Source organism: Oncorhynchus masou, chromosome 25 (genome assembly GCF_036934945.1).
Source record: "Oncorhynchus masou masou isolate Uvic2021 chromosome 25, UVic_Omas_1.1, whole genome shotgun sequence".
Classification (NCBI taxonomy): domain Eukaryota; kingdom Metazoa; phylum Chordata; class Actinopteri; order Salmoniformes; family Salmonidae; genus Oncorhynchus; species Oncorhynchus masou.
The window spans coordinates 32340376-32364145 of NC_088236.1; the positions used below are offsets into that span (position 1 = coordinate 32340376).

At 38.7% G+C, this 23770-nt stretch overlaps 1 protein-coding gene across 1 annotated transcript; it reads right to left on the bottom strand.

The window, feature by feature from the left end:
- Positions 1 to 19549: 19549 nt before the first annotated feature.
- On the bottom strand, positions 19550 to 21938 carry LOC135513543 (leucine-rich repeat transmembrane neuronal protein 4-like). The gene has a single exon (XM_064936423.1). The coding sequence runs from the start codon at positions 21888 to 21890 to the stop codon at positions 20352 to 20354; it is 1539 nt and encodes a 512-aa protein (XP_064792495.1). The 5' UTR covers positions 21891 to 21938; the 3' UTR covers positions 19550 to 20351.
- Positions 21939 to 23770: the final 1832 nt, after the last annotated feature.

The following is a 23770-nucleotide window of genomic DNA, read 5'->3' on the forward strand; positions in this document are numbered from 1 at the left end:
TTAAACTCAGTTTTTCACAATTCCTGACAATTAATCCCTGAACAGGCAGTTAACCCACTGTTCCTAGGCGTCATTGAAAATAAGAATTTGTTCTTAACTGACTTGCCTAGTTAAATTAAGGTTAAAAAAAAACATATAAAAAAATAAATGTGCAGTTGCAAACCGTAGTCTGGCTTTTTAATGGTGGTTTGAGCTGTGGCTTCTTCCTTGCTGAGCGGTCTTTCAGGTTATGTCAATATAGAACTTGTTTTACTGTGGATATACATACTTTTGTACCTGTTTCCTACAGCATCTTCACAATGTCCTTTGCTGTTGTTCTGGAATTGAGTTACACTTTTCACACCAAAGTACATTCATCTCTAGGAGACAGAACGTGTCTCCTTCCTGAGCGGTATGATGGCTGCGTGGTCCCATGGTGTTTATACTTATGTACTATTGTTTGTACAGATGAACATGGTACCTTCAGGCGTTTGGAAATTGCTCCCAATGATGAGCCAAATTTTCAGAGGTCAACAAAAAAAAATTCTGAGGTCTTGGCTGATTTCTTTTGCTTTTCACATGATGTCAAGGAAAGAGGCACTGAATTTGAAGGTAGGCCTTGAAATATATCCACAAATACACCTCCAATTGACTCAAATCATGTCAATTAGCCTATCAGAAGCTTCTAAAGCCATGACATAATCTTCTGGAATTTTCCAAGCTGTTTAAAGGCACAGTCGACTTAGACTTCTGACCCACTGGAATTGTGATACATTGAATTATAAGTGAAATAATCTGTCTGTAAACAATTGTTGGAGAAATTACTTGTGTCATGCACAAAGTAGATGTCCAAACCGACTTGCCAAAACTATAGTTTGTTTACAAGAAATTTGTGGAGTGGTTGAAAAACGAGATTTAATGACTCCAAGTGTATGTAAACTTCCGACTTCAACTGTAGTGGCTGACTTTATTGTACAATCATAGTCCCTTTAAAAAATATTTGTGTATATACAGTATGGATTTTTTTAGCTGACAAATAAAATCAATCCAAACTGTGCAGCGGCCAATTGTTGAATGGAAAGAGACATCTGTTACAAAACACCAAAGAGTTTAATGGCATTTGGAGCTTGTCAAGCCAAGCCTTCAAAACTGAGTACAAGGTAGGGAGGGATGTATTTACTGTTTGTTGAGCTTGACATAGTCTATTTATTGTGGTGTTGGAAACGCAAACAGTACAAGGGGAGGGTCGTGTGAGAATATATTTAACGTTGGGGCACCTTGAGTTGGAACAGCCCCTCCCCCAAGTACATTTCCATCTGTCCCTACGTGATGTAATGTTGCATGGCTTTCAGAGACTGGCCTGCAACAGCCTCCACTCCTCACCAATCTCACAAATTGCACTTGGATGTTTAAAAAATTGCCAAAAAATGTGGCTGTCTTCGCCGTTTAAAGATGGATTGATGTGATTTGTGGCTCTGATGATGTTGGGTACAGGGTTGATTGATTACCATGCTGGTTGATGATGGGTGAATTAGGTAGAGAGAGGGGGATATAAGCCAATGGACTAAATTGGTCAGGGCTGAGGATAACGTAAAATTATGCAGCATCGATCTACAGGGAATGCATTTACTTGATCACACTTTGGCTTCAGAACAGGATATTGGCCATTAGGAATTCTCAAAGTACTTGCTAGAGCAATGCCGTCATATCTGTGCATATTAATTAGAATGAATAACAACAAAAATTTAGTAACTTATTAGATGCTGCATCAAACATGACTAGAATTTAGATTGGATTGTACACATCCCCGTAAACTCTCTCTCTGGTTCTTTTTCTTTATATGTACTACATGTGTCTCTCTCTTTAAATCACATTCTCTCCCTCTCTCTCTCTCTCACAGACACACACACGCACGCATGCACGCACGCACACACACACACACACACACTCCTCTCAACTTAGTGGAATAAGAGTTCAGAGTGCAAATCCTTATCAAAGTTTGTCTATGTTAGTGTATGCTTGTGTGCGCGTGCGCATGCGCGTGATTGCGTGTGTGTGTGTGCATGTTAATGACTCTGACTCTCATGAGGTGTTTAACTGCCCCAGTCTTTCCCCCTGGTGTAACATAGCTCTCGGACAACATATTGTTGTGGGCTGAACAGCATGTGACAGGAGAGAATGAGCATAGAGGGAGGGCACAGCACTGGAACAGTTCAACACAGGACTTAAATTACTTATTATCAATACTTTTAAAACTGAAGCACTATACAGCAAATGGGTGATACTATTATAGTGCATGAGTGTGTGTGTGTTGCTGTGTTGTTGCCTGCACTATGTTTCTATGGCATGGAGACTCATGTTCACAGCATCTGCCTGAACATCCTATCCTTTGTTAATTGTCCTAACAGGCCTAACAGATGAAAAGCAGCCAAAGTGAATTTGTCCACCAGCCAAGCCTCTGATAACACCATCTATCTTAGTACATTTTAAAGGGGGGGCCCTAATGACACTGCATGGTAGCAAACAAGCCACCTTGACAGATGTCGAAATTACAAGTAAACAACCTAACAGGGGAAGCAAACAAATTACCAAACTGGAGAAGCCGGGGAGGCTGCAGAAACATGGGCCTTGCCAACAGCCATACCTAAATAGCATGGCAGAGTGAGTCACGGTGTGTCAATGTCAGAGAGGCAGTTAAGCACATATATTTGTCTTTTTAAGGTGGGACGTCACTGCGACGAGGAGGGAGCTCCTTGCCAGGGGGCTGCAGTCAATCACTGCCTCAATGGCCTACGTGACTAGAATTCTGCACACTCAGGCTTGCTCATATCTGTGTATTCAAACCCTCTCAATTAAATGTAACCTCTGGCAGCAATGATTTGTTTTCGAGATATTCCTTTTCCTGTGAGTTGCAAATTGGCATTATCAAGGGACCACTTTACTGCCCTAATTATAAGCTAGTCCCAGGAGTCTTTTTTTACCTACAATTAGGCTCTAATATACACAGAAGCAGCATCATTGTCTTGTAGGCTGTCTATCATCATCACTCTCACCTCAACCTTCTCCCTGTGGAGCTAATTCTCCTGCATGATGACAGTTGTCTCCTTTCCAGCCATGGTGACTCATTTTGTGCCCCCACACTGTGTGGTATCCATGTGGCCACATTATAAAACCAATTATCAGCAGCCAAGTACAAGCTCAAGGCTCCTTTCCCTCTCCGTGACTTCTTTATCTCAGAGGCACAGACAGCTGCAGCAAAGGGGAGCATTGCATATTAAACCCAGGACCAGCTGTACACAGCATAGTATGACAGGGACAGGAATGCTGAAGTAAACAACACGGAACAATAAGCCTCTATAGATGGTGGATTACTAGTCACTGCCCTAGACACACTAATCCTGATCATGTTGATATCCAGTTGGCTTTCACAATCACAAAGTATGTGTACTTCAGTATCAGTCATCATGTGTGCCTATTCAAGTCTTTTCATAAAGGTCACTGGATCTGATTTGAGGACTGATCATAAGAGTGGCATTCCCTGCCACAATGCAGGGGGGAAGTGGGAAATGAAGTCGTTCCTCCTCCACAGCCACTAAAATATCAGACCTGATATTGATGCCTTAACTCCTCCTAACACGTTCTCCCCTTCATTCTAAGGTGTTCTCTTTAAATTATTTAAGTCTATTGTTCCCTCTCCCTGATGCTCCTGATTGAGGATAAGGAAGAGGAGGGGGTGAGTAGAGGAAAAGGGTGAAGGCAAAGAGAGAGAAGGAGAGTTTAGGCTTCTTCTGAACGATACAAACTATTTCGCAATGTAATGCTTGTTGTTGATTGATGTATTTTGAAGTATAATCTCATTGCACCTATGTATTCAGCTATGCCAGGATAATTTAACAAGATAGGAGAAGGTACAATAAATAAGGGGATAAAATACAAATAGTGTTTATCTTTGCCAATAAATTGCTTCCTTTGTGTTTTAAGGACTGCATGGACATCGATTGAGTTGTTTTTATCTCATCAGATGAGATTACTCTGAGCTTTACCCAGAATATGTGCCAAGCCTTATCCTCCACAGACAAGTCACGAAGGACAGAAATTGGAAAGTTGTGGTAATTTGGAATAAGTTACTGTCCCAAATCTTAAAAGACATACCATATGGACCACTCCATTCTCCTCTATGGATAGTTTTTCACTTCACTGGCCTGGTTCTGCATCTATTCAGGATGGTTATATCTTACAGACATCTAGTCTATTTGCCCTCTAAAAATGTTTACCTCACACAACTTCATCAATATTTATTTATTAAATCATCAAAGATGGCAGTGAACAAAATTGCAAGAACCTTACTATTGTTCATGCATTTTATGTTCCATCACTTTTTGTGTAAGAACAGTATTTCAACGTTCAAAATCAAAACCCATCATAAGCATACAGTATGCAATATGTTCGCAAGACATGATGACCTCTGACAAAAAAAGCTCTGCCTTGAAATTAGTTGCCAATATTTAGCTTTCTCTTCTTCTATTTCTACACACATCGAAATAAACACAACAACAACACAAACATGCATTCACACACACACACACACACACACACACACACACACACACACACACACACACACACACACACACACACACACACACACACACACACACACACACACTGCCTCCAGCTACAGTATTTCAGCTGAGGTGGTGGACACTATAATCCAAGAGGGTATGCTTAGTCTGCCAAAGGCACTATAGTTTGGCAGAGAGGGAGGGTCCATGGAGATTGTAGTCTCCCAAGTCCTGCTAGGAGAAGAGAAGGGGAAGAATGGGCTGCCACTTTCTGATAAACAACTTCACATGACTTTCTCCAACTGTTTTAAACTCACATTTCCAAGATGCAAAATACCACAGATTTAAGGGAGTATGTTGAAAAGTGGATGGTTTATTAATCATGTAAAATGGTTGGCTCAGTAATAAGTACATTCCTCTACTTTTCATTTACAAAAGGCATTTTGTTTCCTATTTCTAGCTATAATGTTCTGGTTGTCATTGACCACTGACAACTAATGTGGGACATCTGGCAACAACTGAATATGAAAGTGGCTCTATGTTATTGAATGCAGCTCATGTTGCTTAACGTAGAACTGTTTATGCTCCAACACAAACTAAATAATTCATATGTATCCATAGTCTTCTTGTTATTGTAATTGAGAATGCAGAAATCTATTTTATTCCAAACTAAATATTAAATCTTTGAAACATTATAAAACTGTCACTTGCTTTTCAGGGTGTCTAAAGGATTATAAAATGAGGATGTTTCTTTTCTTTAATAACTCTTTTGTGCATTCTCAATCGATTCTGTTGTGCTGTATAATTACCTTCAATGTGTAAACAACATACAGTGACATGTATGTATGTACGAAAAAATGAATAAAGGCAATTTTCATCAAGAGTAATTACAGTTTTGTAAATCAATTTATCATTTTGTTGAGTCTAGTCCTCCATGCTTGGTTGACAGGGCTTCCAAATGTGTGAATATTTACTGGATGGATTTGAGATTTGTACCATTATGGCAATCCCAACTAAACAAACTAAAAGTAACTGAAATGTTACATAATTACAAATTAAGAATAATTTGAATAGAACAATGTTGAGTAAGGTGCCCTACTATTTTATGAAATGTTACATCCATGTAAATAAAGGATATTACAGTGTAAATTCTATATTATATAGAGCTTGCTTTAAACTTTGAGTACAGTGGCTTGCGAAAGTATCCACGCCCCTTGGCATTTTTCCTATTTTGTTGCCTTACAACCTGGAAATAAAATGTATTTTTATTTATTTACACAACATGCCTACCACTTTGAAGATGCAAAATATTTTTTCTTGTGAAACAAACAAGGAATAAGACAAAAAAAACAGAAAACTTGAGCGTGCATGACTATTCACCCCCGCAAAGTCAACAGTCTGTAGAGCCAACTTTTGCAGAAATTACAGCTGCAAGTCTTTTGGGTATGTCTCTATTAGCTTGGCACATCTAGCCACTGGGATTTTTGCCCATTCTTCAAGTCAAAACTGCTTCAGCTCCTTCAAGTTGGATGGGTTCCACTGGTGTACAGCAATCTTTACAGCAATCTGGTGTACAGCAATCTACCACAGATTCTCAATTGGATTGAGGTCTAGCTCATTCCAACACATTTAAACCACTCAAATGTTGCTTTAGCAGTATGTTTAGGGTCATTGTCCTGCTGGAAGGTGAACCTCCATCCGAGTCTCAAATCTCTGTAAGACTGAAACAGGTTTCCCGCAAGAATCTCCCTGTATTTAGCCCCATCCATCATTCCAACAAATTCTGACCAGTTTCAAAGTCCCTGTCGATGAAAAACATCCCCACAGCATGTGGTATTTCACTGTGGGGATGGAGTTCTTGGGGTGATGAGAGGTGTCGGATTTGCACCAGACATAGCATTTTCCTTGATGCTAAAAAGCTACATCTGACCAGAGTACATTCTTTCATATGATTGGGGAGTCTCCCACATGCCTTCTGGCGAACACCAAACATGTTTGCTTATTTTTTTCTTTAAGTAATGGCTTTTTTCTGGCCACTATTCTGTAAATCCCAGCGCTGTGGAGTGTACGGCTTAAAGTGGTCCTATGGACAGATACTCCAATCTCCGCTGTGGAGCTTTGCAGCTCCTTCAGGGTTATCTTTGGTCTCTTTGTTGCCTCTCTGAATAATGTCCCCCTTGCCTGGTCTGTGAGTTTTGGTGGGCAGCCGTCTCTTGGCAGGTTTATTGTGGTGCCATATTCTTTCCATTTTTAATGATGGATTTAATGGTACTCCGTGGGATGTTCAAAGTTTCTGATATTTTTTTATAACCCAACCCTGATCTGTACTTCTCCACAACTTTGTCCCTAACCTGTTTTCAGAGCTCCTTGGTCTTCATGGTGCTGCTTGCTTGGTGGTGCCCCTTGCTTAGTGGTGTTGCAGACTCTGGGGCCTTTCAGAACAGGTGTTTATATACTGAGATCATGTGACAGATCATGTGACACTTACATTGTACACAGGTGTACTTTAATGAACTAATTATGTAATTGGTTTCACCAGATCTTATTTAGGGGCTTCATAGCAAAGGGGGTGATACACATGCATGCATCACTTGCATTTTAAATATATTTGAATTTTTTGAAGCAAGTCATTTTTTTCATTTCACTTCACCAATTTGGACTATTTTGTTTACTGTATGTCCATTACATGAAATAAAAATAAAAATGTAATTAAATTACAGGTTGTAATGCAATAAAAAAGGGAAAATGATGATGAATACTTTTGCAAGGCACTGTATAACTCTGCTAAAGCCATATACAGTGCCCTCAGAAAGTATTCACACCTCTTGACTTTTCCAGATTGTGTTGTGTTACAGCCTGAATAAAAACTTGATTCAAATTGATTCAATTACGATTTTTTTGGTCACTGGCCTACACACAAATAATGTAAAAGTGGAATTATGTTTTTAGAGATTTTTACAAATGAATAACAAATGAAAAGTTGATTTGTCTTGAGACAACAAGTATTCAACCCCTTTGTTATGGCAAGCCTAAATAAGTTCAGGAGTACAAATTTGCTTAACAAATCACATAATTAGTTGCATGGACTCACTCTGTGTGCAATAACAATGTTTATCATGATTTTTGAATGACTACCTCATTTCTGTACCCCACTCATTCAATTATCTGTAAGGTCCCTCAGTCGAGCAGTGAATTTCATACACAGATTTTACTACAAAGACCAGGTAGGTTTTCCAATGCCTCGCAAAGAAAGGCACCTATTGGAAGATGGGTAAAAAAAGCAGACAATGAATATCCCTTTGAGCATGGTGAAGTTATTAATTACACTTTGGATGGTGAATCAATACACCAAGTCACTACAAAGATACAGGCCTCCTTCCTAACTCAGTTGGCGGAGAGGAAGGAAACCACTCAGTGATTTCACCATGAGACCAATGGTGACTTTAAAACAGCTGTGATAGGAGAAAACTGAGGATGGATCAACAACATTGTAGTTACTACACAATACTAATACTAACCTAATTGAAAGAGTGAAAAGAAGGAAGCCTGTACTGAATAAAATATATTTCAGAACATGCATCCTTTTTGCAACAAGGCTCTAAAGTAATACTGCAAAAAAATTGGAAAAGCAAAAAATTGTCCTGAATTTCAAAGTCTTATTTTGGGCTGTGATGGGAGAAAACATAATTTTTTAGGATTAAAACATCACCTAAATTGAGCTAAGCACAGGCAAAAACCTAGTTCAGCCTGCTTTCCACCAGACAGTGGGAGATGATTTCACCTTTCAGCAGGACAATAACCTAAAACACAAAGCCAAATCTACGCTGGAGTTGCTTACCAAGAAGACAGAGAATGTTCCTGAGGGGCCAAGTTACAGTTTAGACTTAAATCTGCTTATAAATCTATGGCAAGACCTGAAAATGGTTGTTTAGTAATGATCAACAATCAATTTGACAGACCTTGAAAAAATGTTGAAAAGAATAATGGGCAAATGTTGCACGTTCCAGTTGTGGAACGTTCTTAGAGACTTACTAGAAAACCTGACCCGTCATTGCTGCCAAAGGTGATTCTGACATGTATTGATTCAGGGGGTTGAAAACGTATCTAATCAAGATACTGTATATTGTATATTTTATTTCACAAATGTTGTCATTTTTCTTCCACTATGACAAAACAGAGTATTTTGTGTAGATCGTGGACAAAAATGATAATTCAATCCATTTTAATTCCACTTGATCACACAACTGTCACGCCCTGGTCGTATTATATTGTGTTTGTCTGCATTTATTTGGTCAGGCCAGGGTGTGACATGGGTTTATTGTGTTGTGTTTCGTCTTGGGGGTGTATAGCATAGTCTATGGCTGCCTGAGGCGGTTCTCAATCAGAGTCAAGTGATTATCGTTGTCTCTGATTGGGAACCATATTTAGGCAGCCATATTCTTTGAGTATTTTGTGGGTGATTGTTCCTGTCTCTGTGTTTGTTGTCACCAGATAGGCTGTATAGGTTTTCACGTTCCGTTTGTCGTTTCATTATTTTGTTAGTTATTTCTTGTCTAGTTCCGTTTTATTAAAGAACATGAATAACCACCACGCTGCATTTTGGTCTGCTTTTCCTTCGACAGACGAACGCCGTTACAACAACAAAATATGGAAAAGTTCAGGGGGTGTGAATACTTTCTGAAAACATTGTATCTCAGTGATTTGCTTTCAAGTACAGTCAGGTGAAAAATTTGATGCACCCTTTATAAAGATTAGCAAAAAATAATAATAATGCAAAATAAATAATTCAAATACTTAGCTATGTGTATGCAATTTTTTTTAAATGATATTCTTCTATTCTTATACAGTTGCTCAGAGAAAGAGATTGCATCATGAATTTCAGTCCATTCACAAGGCATTTTCATTCAAAAGTATAACAAAAGAGAGCAAGCCTTGGTGCTGCCATCTAAATACAACAATACTAATTCCATTAAATTGAGCTGGGTCTTTAGTAACATGGCTGGCTGGCAGATACTCCTCACTTTAAAATGGATTTTTAAAACCCAAAAATGTACTCAATCTTATTGGGAGGGTGGAATCAAACATTTCACTGCATACATGGTTCATAAAGAATTGATATCGACATGCCTCTTTAAAAACCTAAATCGGGGGGCTCCCGATTGGTGCAGTGGTCTAAAGGTACTGCATCTCAGTGCGAGAGGTGTCACTACAGACCCTGGTTCAATTTCAGGATGTATTACAACCGGCCGTGATTGGGAGTTTGGTAGGTCGGCGCACAATTGGCCCAGCGTTGTCCGGGTTAGTGTTTGGCCGGGGTAGGCCATCATTGTAAATAAAAATGTGTTCTTAATTGACTTGCCAAGTTAAATAAAGGTTAAACAAATAAATAAAAATCAGCCACTTCTTTTCTCTGACATTTCATAAAATAAAGCATAATGAATGGCCCATCAGAATTATTCTTTATCCTAAGCATATAATTTGCTATGACAACTTTACTTTCTACATGACCACACACATGATCAAATCATTACAGTCCGTGAGCACATTAAAAATGGGAAAATACCAAGGAAATTGCACGGAGTTGTCATAGTCCAACAGTCAAGATGAACTTTCTATGAATGTAGCCATCTTGACGATCTTGTCAACAAATGGTGTATTTTCTTTTATAACACTTTAATCTTTTGCTATTTTGTCATACTGTGTCATAGACGATGACATTGTCATTGTTATTACAGTAAGTGTAGACTTGATGGAAATGAGCAAATTGTGAAATCATAATATAAAATGCTATACAGGTATGAATAAATCAAAAACTGGAACTATAGTTTTAACTATGCATGCTTTAACTATGCTTTGTGGAACGTTTTTTGGGGGGAGAACAAAGAGTTACTTTAGAGGGGATTATAACTATTCAAACACAGATTCCAAAAAATGACAACTTCTTAAAAATATTTGAATCACAGATCCCAAAACATGACTAATTTTCCAAATTATTTGAATACAGGTCTCAGAAATAAATACTTTTGAAAACCATTTGAATACAGATCTCAGCAAGTAACTCATTTTTTTATACAATTTGAATACAGATCTGAGAAAGAAACTACTTTAAAAAATATATTTGAATACAGATCTCAGGAAGTGACTACTTTTCAGAAACTATTCGATTGGCTGCCTTCAACTAATGTTAAATGAATAGAACACAATCTCCTATACTAATGCGTGCCAATATATCTGACAGTCATACTTGATCTACACAATACGTTTATATCTGAACATTCTGTAAATGTCCACTCTTCTGAATGTCCATTGCCTCAGATGTACAGTGCATAATCAAGTCAAACCAATTACCAATGATATTTTGTACAGATAAGTATAAATCATTTGTGATGCTCAACTACTGTACTGTATTTCTCTTTCAACCTGCCACTGAACATGTTGAAAGCTGCAAATAATTTTATGATACCTGAAAATACTGGACAAAGTAATTTCGAACATTGCAAACAGCAAGTTGGTTGCTTAGCAACAATTACTTTGAACCTCTTTGTCCATCTGAGGAGAAGTGGTCATGTTTCAAACACACACTGTACCATCTTTAAAGGGAAAGTTTACTCAGAATACAAACTAATGTGATTTTCTACCTACCTTGGCTATTGTTGATTCAAGAAGGCAGTTGTATATTGAGTTTCCTTCTGACACTTAATAGCCATATTTTGTTGCTGTTAGCATTCTCAGTAACACTTAACATTAAACTGTTCTTGTGACTGTGTAGTAAAACTGTAATTACTTTAGAAGCAACATTTTATTAGCATGTTTTCACATAATACTTTGGTAATTGCATTTTAATTGCATAGCAATGAGCTGAGAATTTTTGTAACTTCTGTACACGAGGAATAGTGACTTCCTTATTCCACTTATGTAATAACTCCCGTATTGTGGAATTATAAAGCAATTTCCAAAGTCCTATGTACTGACAATGTTGCTATTGTAATAATCACAAAGTTACTACACATGTATAAGAATTGGATGTAAAGCTTTACCTTATGTCTCACTAATTACTAAAATATATTTGTTAATTCATTTGAAGCTGCAAAAGTGGTCTACTCTAATGTTGAGGTGATTCCATGTCCATTGTGGATTTCATTATAGGCTATTTTCAAATCTGAGAGCCCTCCAAACCATGTGCTAATGATAGTATATTTTGACTAATTCAACTAACTGTTGAAGTTTTTGGTTCTGGCAGCCATCAAATATATATATTTTTGTTTTCAAATATTATTAGATTTTCTGAGAGGTTTTCTAAATACTTGCAAATATTAGTTGTTTTTCTGAGACCTGTATTTTAATATGAAAGAAACCAGTTGCTTAGAAACTGTATATAAAAGAAAGAAACTCTATATAAACTATATTCGACTACCTCGGGTATATGAAAAGTTGGTATTTTCAAATAAACTACAAAATACAACTATTTTCTGCCCACGTCTGACCCAGACTATGCATTATATTTACTGAATGGTGGGTGTATATTGATTTCATAATTTCATAATGAAATCAAATTGATCAAACAAAACCTTGTGCTTTACAAAAATGACAAATATGGGGCTAATTTCACAAGAGGGATGGTTAGCTTACACTGATTTTTCAAGATTTGTACGTGGTAATTTACTTCATCCTTGTAACCCTGATCATGGTTGTACTAACAACACCTGTGTCATCCAATTAGGAATTACTTAAATTATACACTTTCAGACCTGGTGATAGAAACCCTGTCTCCGCCCCTGAACATTAAAAAAAGTCACAACAATTTTTATTTTATTTAACTAGGCAAGTCAGTTAAGAACAAATTCTTATTTTCAATGACACCTTAGGAACAGTGAGTTAACTGCCTTGTTCAGGGGCAGAACGACAGATTTTTACCTTGTCAGCTCGGGGATTCAATCTTGCAACCTTTCGGTTACTAGTCCAACTCTCTAACCACTAGGCTACCTGCCGTCCTGAACAATACACACTTCATAATGAGATGGGAGAGAAGGCGAGGCTGTAGGACTGAATCATGATGTCTGTCTTCAAATCGGGGAGGTAGTCTCAAGGAAATGTGAGTCACTATGTCAGAAAAGAAGAAAGTGGGCAATCAGGGTGTCCTGTTCACTTGAGATCCCATTAACACGTAAAAAAAATAACAACCACAACCAAAAACAATGCTTGGGCCAACTCAAAAAGAAACATCAAACAGCAAAAGCTGTGCTGGAGATGAAGATCCACTGGACCGGAACCAGGGCCTCTGTGCTGCACATACAGTGCGCCAGTGGAGAATGTTCATTTCCAACCTCTGGAGTGGTGAATGCAACAGAGGTGACCAGGAGACATGATGTTGCTCCATGCATTATGAAACCCCCATCAAACAGAGGTTAATAAAATAAATTAAAACAATTCCAAACTCCAGAGATCCTAAGGTGGTCCGACATTAGTTCCTAATATGAAACATTGGACACGTTGACTGATTTTCTGCCAAATTATTTCATGATGACATTGGAATCAATGTAGCACAGTCTAAAATGAAGGACACAGTAGGTTTGGGCCTGTAATGGTTCCGTATTGGCATTCAGAGTCCTCTGGAATGGATATAGTGTTTAGGCAATGTTATATTAATTACAAGCAGTACTATGAATGCTAATTGTCATGTCATCTGCAACGAGTGTTAAGAATATTGCAGTATGGGTAGGTCTGGAAGAAAAGATATATCGGCCAGAGTATACCACAACGTGCAATGGAATGTTAATCTTAGTTATTGAGAAATACAATTGTTTTCCCTTCCTAAAAATACAATTCTCAAATACTAATAGCCTATCAAAATGCATTTGCCCCAAGTGTAAATTCAAAGCTCTATCTATAACATTTCGGATTCACAAGTTGGAGGCTGTGAATGAATGTTTTTGACACTTAAGACAATATATTCTGCCTTTTAACCGGGTATTGTCTAGGGTAATTAATTTGACATGTTCAATACCAGCTCTACACAATCACTAATACAAAGAAGAAGAAGGAAAGATGTATATAGGCATATTGCAGTACAGCCTGCATAATTTAAGCACATACTGTAGTTTACTAAAATTGGGAATCATAGCTAGCATAGGTTAACTGTGCAGCAATTATTGTTTCCCCATCTATAGTAAAACACCTAACTGATGAACCTCGGATTGTTCTCTTCACTGCCTCCTTTCCCAGATACAGCAGCCATACAGTGCTATAACCATCTGGAGTTTTCAAGAGAATGTAAACCATGTTTCATCTATCAGAATTTTAAAAAGGCAGATTAACATGCACATAATTACAACATTGCTCTTTTCTACACATACAAAGGCACATTTGTATTCCAAACAGGAATTCATCATAAATGCAGCAGCTGAAAGCATAATAAATGGGTATATAAATCTTGCTGCCAGGAGTAACTCCTCGTCATGACTCATACTGAGAAAGTGAAACAAGTGATGGGGCACATAAATCCATTTGAAAACAAATGGACATCAACCATTCTCAATGTTTGTTTGCATTCATTTTACATCACATGATGGCCATGGACACATCACCCTCCTGCCATATTTCACTATATGATGTTTCTGTATAGACATGCTGTTTAGTATGAGTAAGCTGTGGTTAGATCGTTATAACGTTCTCTATTGGCCTCAAGAGCAGTGATCATTATGAATATTACACTCACGCTGTCAAGTAGCTGCTTATACCAGCCTATACACAACAACACACATGAGAAGTCTCCAAGTCTGAGAAATGACATGTTTCTAGTTTAGGACCAGTAGAAGGATTATAATACACTGTGGATTATTATCCTCAATTGTAGACTGTGACTAAATTCCACCCCTTTTTGATTAGGTGGGATAGCTCACTGATGTAAATAGCTTTTGAACGCTGGCACCAAATTCCCCTAATCCTGTCTGGCTTAACACATGCCTCCTTGCCCACTTTAATTTATTTTCCTTTCCGTTGAGGGAGTTGACCGTATGGAGTTGACTAGGGAGGGAGGAGGAGAGGGGAAGACAGGCGGAGGTGGGTGGCATTTTTCTAATAGCAAAAGTGCCCTGACCCTTGTGACCATGTTTTCTGAGTGGCTGTTGCCCCTGTTCTTTCCCTTCCCTGTTACACAGCAGGAACACACGGCCCTCCCACACCAACACAAACAGACACAGCATGGAGAGAGCTAACTTAGGCATTTGCCAGTAGAGGGAGAGAAAAGAGGACAATCACAGAATACAGTGAATGGTAATGGAGGGGCATGTTGCCAAGTTACTCAGTCGTATAGTTTCTTTCTATAGTGCAGATGACAGTATCTGTGATATGAATGGTTCAGTCAAATTGGTGTACTGGCATACAATGCCTACTCTGCGTAAACATAAGTTGATAACCAGTATGTCCATTCACACTTCGTTTTTACTATTGACAGTATCTGATATTGTCATTGTCCCAACTCATATAGCTACGCAACATACAGCACCAGTCAAAGGTTTGGACAGACCTACTCATTCAAGGGTTTTTCTTTATTTTTTACTATTTTCTACATTGTGGAATAACAGTGAAGACATCAAAACTATGAAATAACACATTTGTAATCATGCAGTAACCAAAAAAAAGTTAAACACATGTATTTTAGATTCTTCAAAGTAGCCATCCTTTGCCTTGATGACAGCTTTGCTCACTCTTGGTATTCTCTCAACCAGCTTCATGAGGAATGCTTTTCCAACAGTCTTGTAGGAGTTCCCACATATGCTGAGCACTCGTTGGCTGCTTTTCCTTCACTTTGCGGTCCAACTCATCCCAAACCATCTTAATTGGGTTGAGGTCAGGTGATTGTGGAGGCTAGATCATCTAATGCATCTAATCACTCTCCTTCTTGGTCAAATAGCCCTTACACAGCCTGGAGGTGTGTTTTGGGTCATTGTCCTGTTGAAAAACAAAGTATAGTCCCACTGTAAGGGTTGCGGAACTGGTGGCAGTGAAGTCAGACGCAGGAGAGCAGAAATAGGTAATAGCCAGAGCAGTTTAATTTCAAAACCAACGGCAATAAAAAAAAGAACCTACATGGGTACAAAACCTGACACGCACCAGTAACATAGTGCACAAGCACTTACAAACAAACAATTCCACACAAGGACATGGGGAGAACAGAGGGTTAAATACACAACACTTAATGAGGGAAATGGAAACCAGGTGTGTAGGAAAACAAGGCAAAACAAATGGAAAATGAAAAGTGGCTCTTCGATGGCTAGAAGACTGGTGATGCCCACCGCCGGACACCGCTCGAACAAGGAGAGGAAACGAATTTGGTGGAAGTCGTGACACCCACTAAGTGCAAACCAGATGGGATGGCGTATCGCTGCAGAATGATGTGGTAGCCATGATGGTTAAGTGTGCCTCAAATTCTAAATAAATCACAGACAGTGTCACCAGCAAAGCACCCCCACACCATCACACCTGCTCCTCCATATTTCATGGTGGGAACATCTGTCACGTTCTGACCATAGTTCTTTTGTGTTTTCCTTGTTTTAGTGTTGGTCAGGATGTGAGCTGGGTGGGCATTCTATGTTGATTGTCTAGTTTGTCTATTTCTATGTTTGGCCTGATATGGTTCTCAATCAGAGGCAGACGTTAGTCATTATCTCTGATTGGGAACCATATTTAGGTAGCCTGTTTTGTGTTGGGATTTGTGGGTGGATGTTTCCTGTCTTTGTGTTTTCTGCACCAGATAGGGCTGTTTCGGTTGTGCCACGTTTTGTAGTTTGTTCATGTTAAGTGTCTCTTATTAAAGAACCATGAACTTCAACCACGCTGCGTTTTGGTCCACCTCTCCTTACCAGGAAGAAAGCCATTACAACATCACATGCAGAGATCATCTGTTCACCTACTCTGTGTTTCACAAAGACACTGCGGTTGGAACCAAAAATCTCAATTTTGACTCATAAGACCAATGGACAGATTTCTACTGCTCTAATGTCCATTGCTCATGTTTCTTGGCCCAAGCAAATCTCTTTTTCTTATTGGTGTCCTTTAGTAGTGGTTTCTTTGCAGCAATTTGACCACGAAGGCCTGATTCACGCAGTCTCCTCTGAACAGTTGATATTGAGATGTGTCTGTTACTTGAACTCGGTGAAGCATTTATTTGGGCTGCAATCTGAGGCTGGTAATTCTAATGAACTTTAATGAACTAATCATCTGCAGCAGAGTTAACTCTGGGTCTTCCTTTCCTGTGACGGTCCTCATGAGAGCCAGTTTCATCACAGAGCTTGAGGGTTTTTCCAACTGTACTTGAAGAACCTTTAAAAGTTCTCGAAATGTTCCGCATGACTGACATTCATGTCTTGAAGTAATGATGGACTGTCATTTCTCCATGCTTATTTGAGTTGTTCTTGCCATAATATGGACTTGGTCTTTTACCAAAAAGGGCTATCTTCTGTATACCACCCCTACCTTGTCACAACACAACTGATTGGCTCAAACGCATTAAGAAGGAAAGAAATTCCACAAATTCCCTTTTAAGAAGGCACACCTGTTAATTGAAATGCATTCCGGGTGACTACCTCATGAAGCTGATTGAGAGAATGCCAAGAGTGTGCAAATCTCAAAGAATCTCAAATACAAAGAATCTCAAATATAAAATATATTTTGATTTGTTTAACTTTTTTGGTTACTACATGATTCCATATGTGTTATTTCATAGTTTTGAGGTATTCACTATTATTCTACAACATAGAAAATAGTAAAAATAAAGAAAAATCCTTGAATGAGTAGATGTGTCCAAACTGTTGACTGGTACTGTACCTATGTACATATAAAAGCAATGATGAATAGCTATGTCAATTTTTACAGTGAACATTTTATAACTCCATCCTTAATCCATATCTAATATTCCACAAAAATCACGCCTGCTTCCCTATGAGTTCTTACGCAGCTGAATCAAAAACATGCAATTAATAAACATAGCCATTTCCTGTACAACAATTGTATGGGTCTAAAAATCATAATGGGCAAGACATTTAATTAAACTGCTTCCACAGCTAGGGGTGATTTGGCCCACACTACTTTAAAAGAGTGCGGCCCCATTTTTAGACAACATCAAGCAGCCTCAGAGGAAGTATGAGTGTTCTCCTCATAAGTAGTAGTTTAGCCAAACATCACCTATTTTGACTATTTGTATCATATATGATATTAACTCTTTTAGATATTTAGCATCTATCCTTGAGAACACGTGTGATCTGGGGAAATAAATATTCCCTTAAACTAAGACCTCTGTTAAAAGCATAATAGTGATCAATTGAATGCAATTCAGTGATTCTGCATCTTGAAGCAAACATTTCAATGTCATTGAGATCATAAACGAACACATGCTTTAAAAGCCTGAGAGAAGCAGATATTCAGACTAGAGGTCGACCGATTCATCGGAATGGCCGATTAATTAGGGCCGATTTCAAGTTTTCATAACAATCGGAAATCGGTATTTTCGGGCATCGATTTGCCGATTTTAAAATATATATATTTTTTTACACCTTTATTTAATCCTTATTTAACTAGGCAAGTCCGTTAAGAACACATTCTTATTTTCAATGATGGCCTAGGAACGGTGGGTTAACTGCCTTGTTCAGGGGCAGAACGACAGATTTTCACCTTGTCAGCTCGGGTGATCCAATCTTGCAACCTTACAGTTTACTAGTCTAACGCAATAACGACCTGCCTCTCTCTCAATGCACTCCACAAGGAGACTGCCTGTTACGCGAATGCAGTAAGCCAAGGTAAGTTGCTAGCTAGCATTAAACTTATCTTGTAGGCAGAAGCAGGCGTGTAAACATTCATTTAAACAGCACTTTCTTTGCGTTTTGCCAGCAGCTCTTCATTGTGCGTCAAGCATTGCTCTGTTTATGACTTCAAGCCTACCAACTCCCGAGATGAGGCTGGTGTAACCGAAGTGAAATGGCTAGCTCGTTAGCGCTCGCTAATAGCGTTTCAAACATCACTCGCTCTGAGCCTTCGAGTAGTTGTTGCCCTTGCTCTGCATGGGTAACACTGCTTTGATGGTGGCTGTTGTCGTTGTGTTGCTGGTTCGAGCCCAGGGAGGAGCGAGGAGAGGGACAGAAGCTATACCGTTACACTGGCAATACTGAAGTGCCTTTAAGAACATCCAATAGTCAAAGGTTAATGAAATACAAATGTTATAGAGGGAAATAGTCCTATAATTCCTATAATAGCTACATCCTAAAACTTCTTACCTGGGAATATTGAAGACTCATGTTAAAAGGAACCACCAGCTTTCATATGTTCTGAGCAAGGAACTGAAACGTTAGCTTTCTTACATAGCACATATTGCACTGTTACTTTCTTCTCCAACACTTTGTTTTTGCATTATTTAAACCAAATTGAACATGTTTCATTATTTACTTGAGACTAAATTGATTTTATTGATGTATTATATTAAGTTAAAATAAGTGTTCATTCAGTATTGTTGTAATTGTCATTATTACAAATAAATAAATAGGACGATTAATCGGTATCGGCTTTTTTTGGTCCTCCAATAATCGGTATAGGTATTGGCGTTGAAAAATCATATTCGGTCGACCTCTAATTCAGACAGCTATAGTGCTCTGGAACAATTAGCAACTAAGGATAAGGACAAGAAAATATGTAATGTGAAATGTAAATACAATCTTAATGGAAATATACACTTCCATAGAGCCTAGATAGAACTCTACACTGTGAATCCTACATGGCTGCATTTGTCATAGCCTTCGTGGGCTGGTACACCACGCACATCCATAAAACACAGGATAAAAAACTTTTATGCATTTTTCATAAGATTTGAAATAGTCTTGTTACACCATGTTTTATGTCATGGTGAAGTGCCTCAATAGAAAGCATACTAATGCTGTTGGCTTTTATGGTATATTGCATGCCAGTAAGAAGACTAAAAACAGGACAAAATAATGTAATCATGTTTATGACACCCATTATTTAGCAACTACCATTCACAAGTTTAATGACATAATTCAATTTCACATACAGTTACCATAATTCCATAAAACAAACATGAGCTAAATATTGGAAAAGACTACACATAAAGTCTATCAGTTACTTGTATACAAGTATGAACACGAAGATCTCAATATTACTCAAGGATAAGAAAAGTGAAAAGTGGGGTAATTTGTAATCAACAGCAGATACAGATGTGCCATCTCAATTTTATCCCTCTTTTGTTGCTGACCATTTTCCTGCACTGCAGGAAATGCACATTGCTAGTGTACTCAAGGCTTAAAAAGGCTTCTAACGTTTATTATTCTAGCTTACAACTTGATTTGCCCTAAGGAAAAATGTATCAACCCCTACAAAAATGGCCATTAACTATAATCAACTAATTTCCTGTTGCTGCAGGATTATTTTCCTGCTGAAAGAAAGTAGGTTTAGGTTTATATTCACAAACAGGATTAATTCATCCAATCAATTTGTTCTTAATGTGATAACGTTAATTTAAAACAACAATAACAAGAGTCAAACAGGGGATGAAAGTAGTCAGTCACCATGCACACGGTGATCTGTACAGTGCATCCCTGTGGAAAACATTTAGCTCTGACTCCCAAGCAGCTGTAAAGTGCATTTTTAGGATGGATAACTTTAATTTAAAACAACAGTAAGAACAGAGTCAGAGGATGGAAGTTTAACTCAGTCTCCATTCACTAAAGAGGTTTACAGTGCATCCCTGTGGAAAACATTTACCTCTGACCCCCAGGCAGAGTGCGTTTTTAGGATGGACTTGACAGATCATACCTCACATTCTCTGGATCCTGAGATCGTGCAGGGGCAGGACCTTGTCTCATTTACCAATGCATCCATGGTCTCAGAGTTTGAATGGTAAGTCAAATAATACTCTTGCAACTGAGAGTTAAGGTTAAGCTCCTGCTTCCGGGCCTTTTTTCTGCGCTTGTGGTTGACTGAGTGCTGCTGAAGCTGCCTCATGCTATTGGGGTAGCGCCTCCACGAGACATAAATTACCAGCAGGATCAATGACACAGACAGAAATAGGGCTACACTGCCTGCAATTATTTTATGGAAGGCCATATGCTCAAACTCTAGTTCTGGGAAAAATGAGGAGGATTCTGGAGAGATGGAGGTCATGAGTATGGACTCTTTTTCTTTGTCTGTCACAATGGGAGAGACAGGTTGTGGAGCGAGTCTTTGTACAGTTGATGCAGGTAGACCTTGGATTATTGTGGTCGTGGCAGAGAGATGTGTGGTGGGCTTTTTGGTGTCCACAACTAAGGCTGTGGTTTGCCTCATGATCATAGCTGTGGTTTGGTCTACAACTGATATGTCCACACAGATTGTGTAGTTCCTCACTATGTCGATTACTCTGTCTCCCTGAACTGACTTGGGGCTGCTGCATATCATGTTGATGTCCTTTGAGCCTCTGAAGTTCTTCAGCCAGGTCACCAGGGGGCAAATAGTAGGGCTGCAGTCCCAGGCGTTACCCACCAGGCTGATGGTATTAATGGAGACCCAGGCTGAAACCGTGTCCTGAGACACGTTGCTCAGCTTGTTGGATTCAAGATTGAGTATCTGTAAGTTTGGCATACACTGGAAAACAGCTGGGTCCAAGATCTGGATGTCATTTCCTGAGAGGTCTAATTTTTGCAGCGTATGCCAGATCCAAGGCAGGCCCTGATTGATGGCTCGTATGCGGTTCCATTGCAAGTAGAGGACCTGTAGATTGTTAAGGCGTGGAAAAATAAAAAAATGTATCCTTGAAAATTGATTATGCTCCAGGTGAAGCTCTTTCAACTTGAACAGCCCCAAGAAGGTGGTGCGGGTAAGGGTGCGTAGGTAATTGTAACCCAGGTCCAGGAACTCCAGGTTGCGACACTCCAGGAAAGTGCGTACCGGTATCCTGTTGAGACCATTGGATCGTAGGTGAAGGTTTTGGAGCTTACGCAGACCATAGAAATGACCTGGCTGCAGAGAATGTAGCTGGTTGTAGGACAAATCAAGATTGCGCAGGTTTGGTACAGCATTGAAAGTCTTATTTTGTAGAAGTGTAATTTTGTTAGAGCTGAGAATCAGATCTTTGAGCCTACGCACACCCTGAAAGGCTAAGCTATCTATAGCGGTGATGGAATTGTGGTCCAGGTAAAGCCAGATGAGCTGGTTGAGATGAGCGAATTGGTAAGGCAGCAGAGTCAGTAGGCTGTTGTAGCGCAGGGACAGACCCTGGCATCCAGTAGAGATGTTTTCTGGGATGTCTTGAAAGATGCCAGACTCGCAATAAACAATCTTCCCTTCACAGCGACAACTTGCTGGGCACATCCTCTCCCCCTTGCTGAGCAGCAGAAGAAAAGATGACAGGAGAAGACATAAAAGATACCTATCCCAAACTAGGGAACCTGTAGATGAGAAGAGATTTGAGTGCATGTGGCTACAAAAGCACACCTCCATTTCAGTATGTGTGCCCTGTCACTGTGCAATGTCCATGACAGATTGATTGATATTTCAGGCAGATTTGTATTTTTTTGTGGCAGTCTGTGAAGTGAAAATCCAGTCAACTATGGGTGATGGGTCTTTCTAAGACATAAATGCACAGCAGCAGAGAGCAGACACGGAATAACTTTCATACCACTTATGAGCTCAATAATGTATAATGCATATTCATAAATATATAAAAGGGCAGGCATATTACTGTGACCAATATTTTGTTGGGTTTTAGAGCAGCCAAACAACCCCTCATTATAAACCCTATATAATACAATAATGGCTGTACACTACATAGGAAAAGCAAGCATCAAGGAGTTTTATGTAACAAAGCTTCAAAGCACCATAAACTTTCATGAAATAGAAATATGTATCTTTATGGGTTTCATTGGTGGTCACTTACCCATGGCTGCTTAGTGAAATATGAGCAATCCTTTCAGCACCAAGGAACTGTCCAAATGATTCATTTAACTCCTTTCATTCGACACACGCCTGCTCTACCGTTAGAAAACTGAAAATATTACATGAATTGCCTAGTGAGTTTCAAGAGATGCTCTTAAATGTATACATCACTGACAATAACACTTTAAATCAGAAGAAAAGACAAGTTAGAACGTAAGCAGTTCCAACAGTTCAATATATCCGCGGAAGAGCATAATGTACTCATCCCTAAATAGTCTACTGGACTGGTAGCGACTTCACCCGTACGCGGCAAAAAAAAAAAAATGGAAATACTGGCTATGCGCAATAAACAATTCCGTTCAGGCGTGTCGGATTGCACAACCAAGTGCAAATGCAACACCTTGCGCCTTCTCGCTCTCTACATACACATGCATGCACCCTCGCGAAAAGAGAGGGAGAGAGACATAGCCATAATGGCATTTGAAATGTCTCTATTCCTTTGAAACTTTTTTTTAAGTGTAATGTTTACTGTTCATTTTTTATTTAAATTGTGATCTATTTCACTTTCTTTGGCAAGGTAAACATGTTTCCCATGTCAATAAAGCCCTTCGAATTGAGAGAATTTCACTGTATAATAATCGGTCACATATTCGAGTTACTAAAATAGATTTTTTTTTAAACTTGTGCATTTATCGAAAGATAAAAGTTCTTCAACATACTGATTTGTGAACGATCTATAATTATTTACAAAAGCTACCTTACTCATGACAAATTTTCATAAGAAAAAGTAGCCGCCATAATCTGGCATCCCTAATCTGTTTAAAACATTAAAAAAAAATGTAATGACTAATTTCGCTGTTGTAGCCTATAGCAGGCCGACTGCCCACAGTATCTATAAATAGCGTCACAACAAAATAGGAAAACGTGTTGTAACATTTGGGCTACATACAACTAAGTAAAAACAAAAGATGTAGTACTTTACATTGACAAACTATACAAGGGACCCTTCAAACATACATCATGTGCAGTTCAGGTCAGCAATAACAGTGAGAACAATCTCTCCTAATACATCAAATGTGTTTGGGAAATCAGATCAGTGCTGTTTAAACTAATGGCAGGATAAAATGAAAAAAATTCAGTATTTTTGCCTTTTGTGATTTATTATTAATGAGAAATAAGATTGGATTTTTGTTTTTAAGTCCCTACCCAGGTAGCACATAACGTTCTGAGAACCATATGTTTCTTAGAGCTTGGTGAGAGCATGGTTGCCCTATGTTATTTGCATACAACCTTTCCTTAACATTCTGTGAATGGTG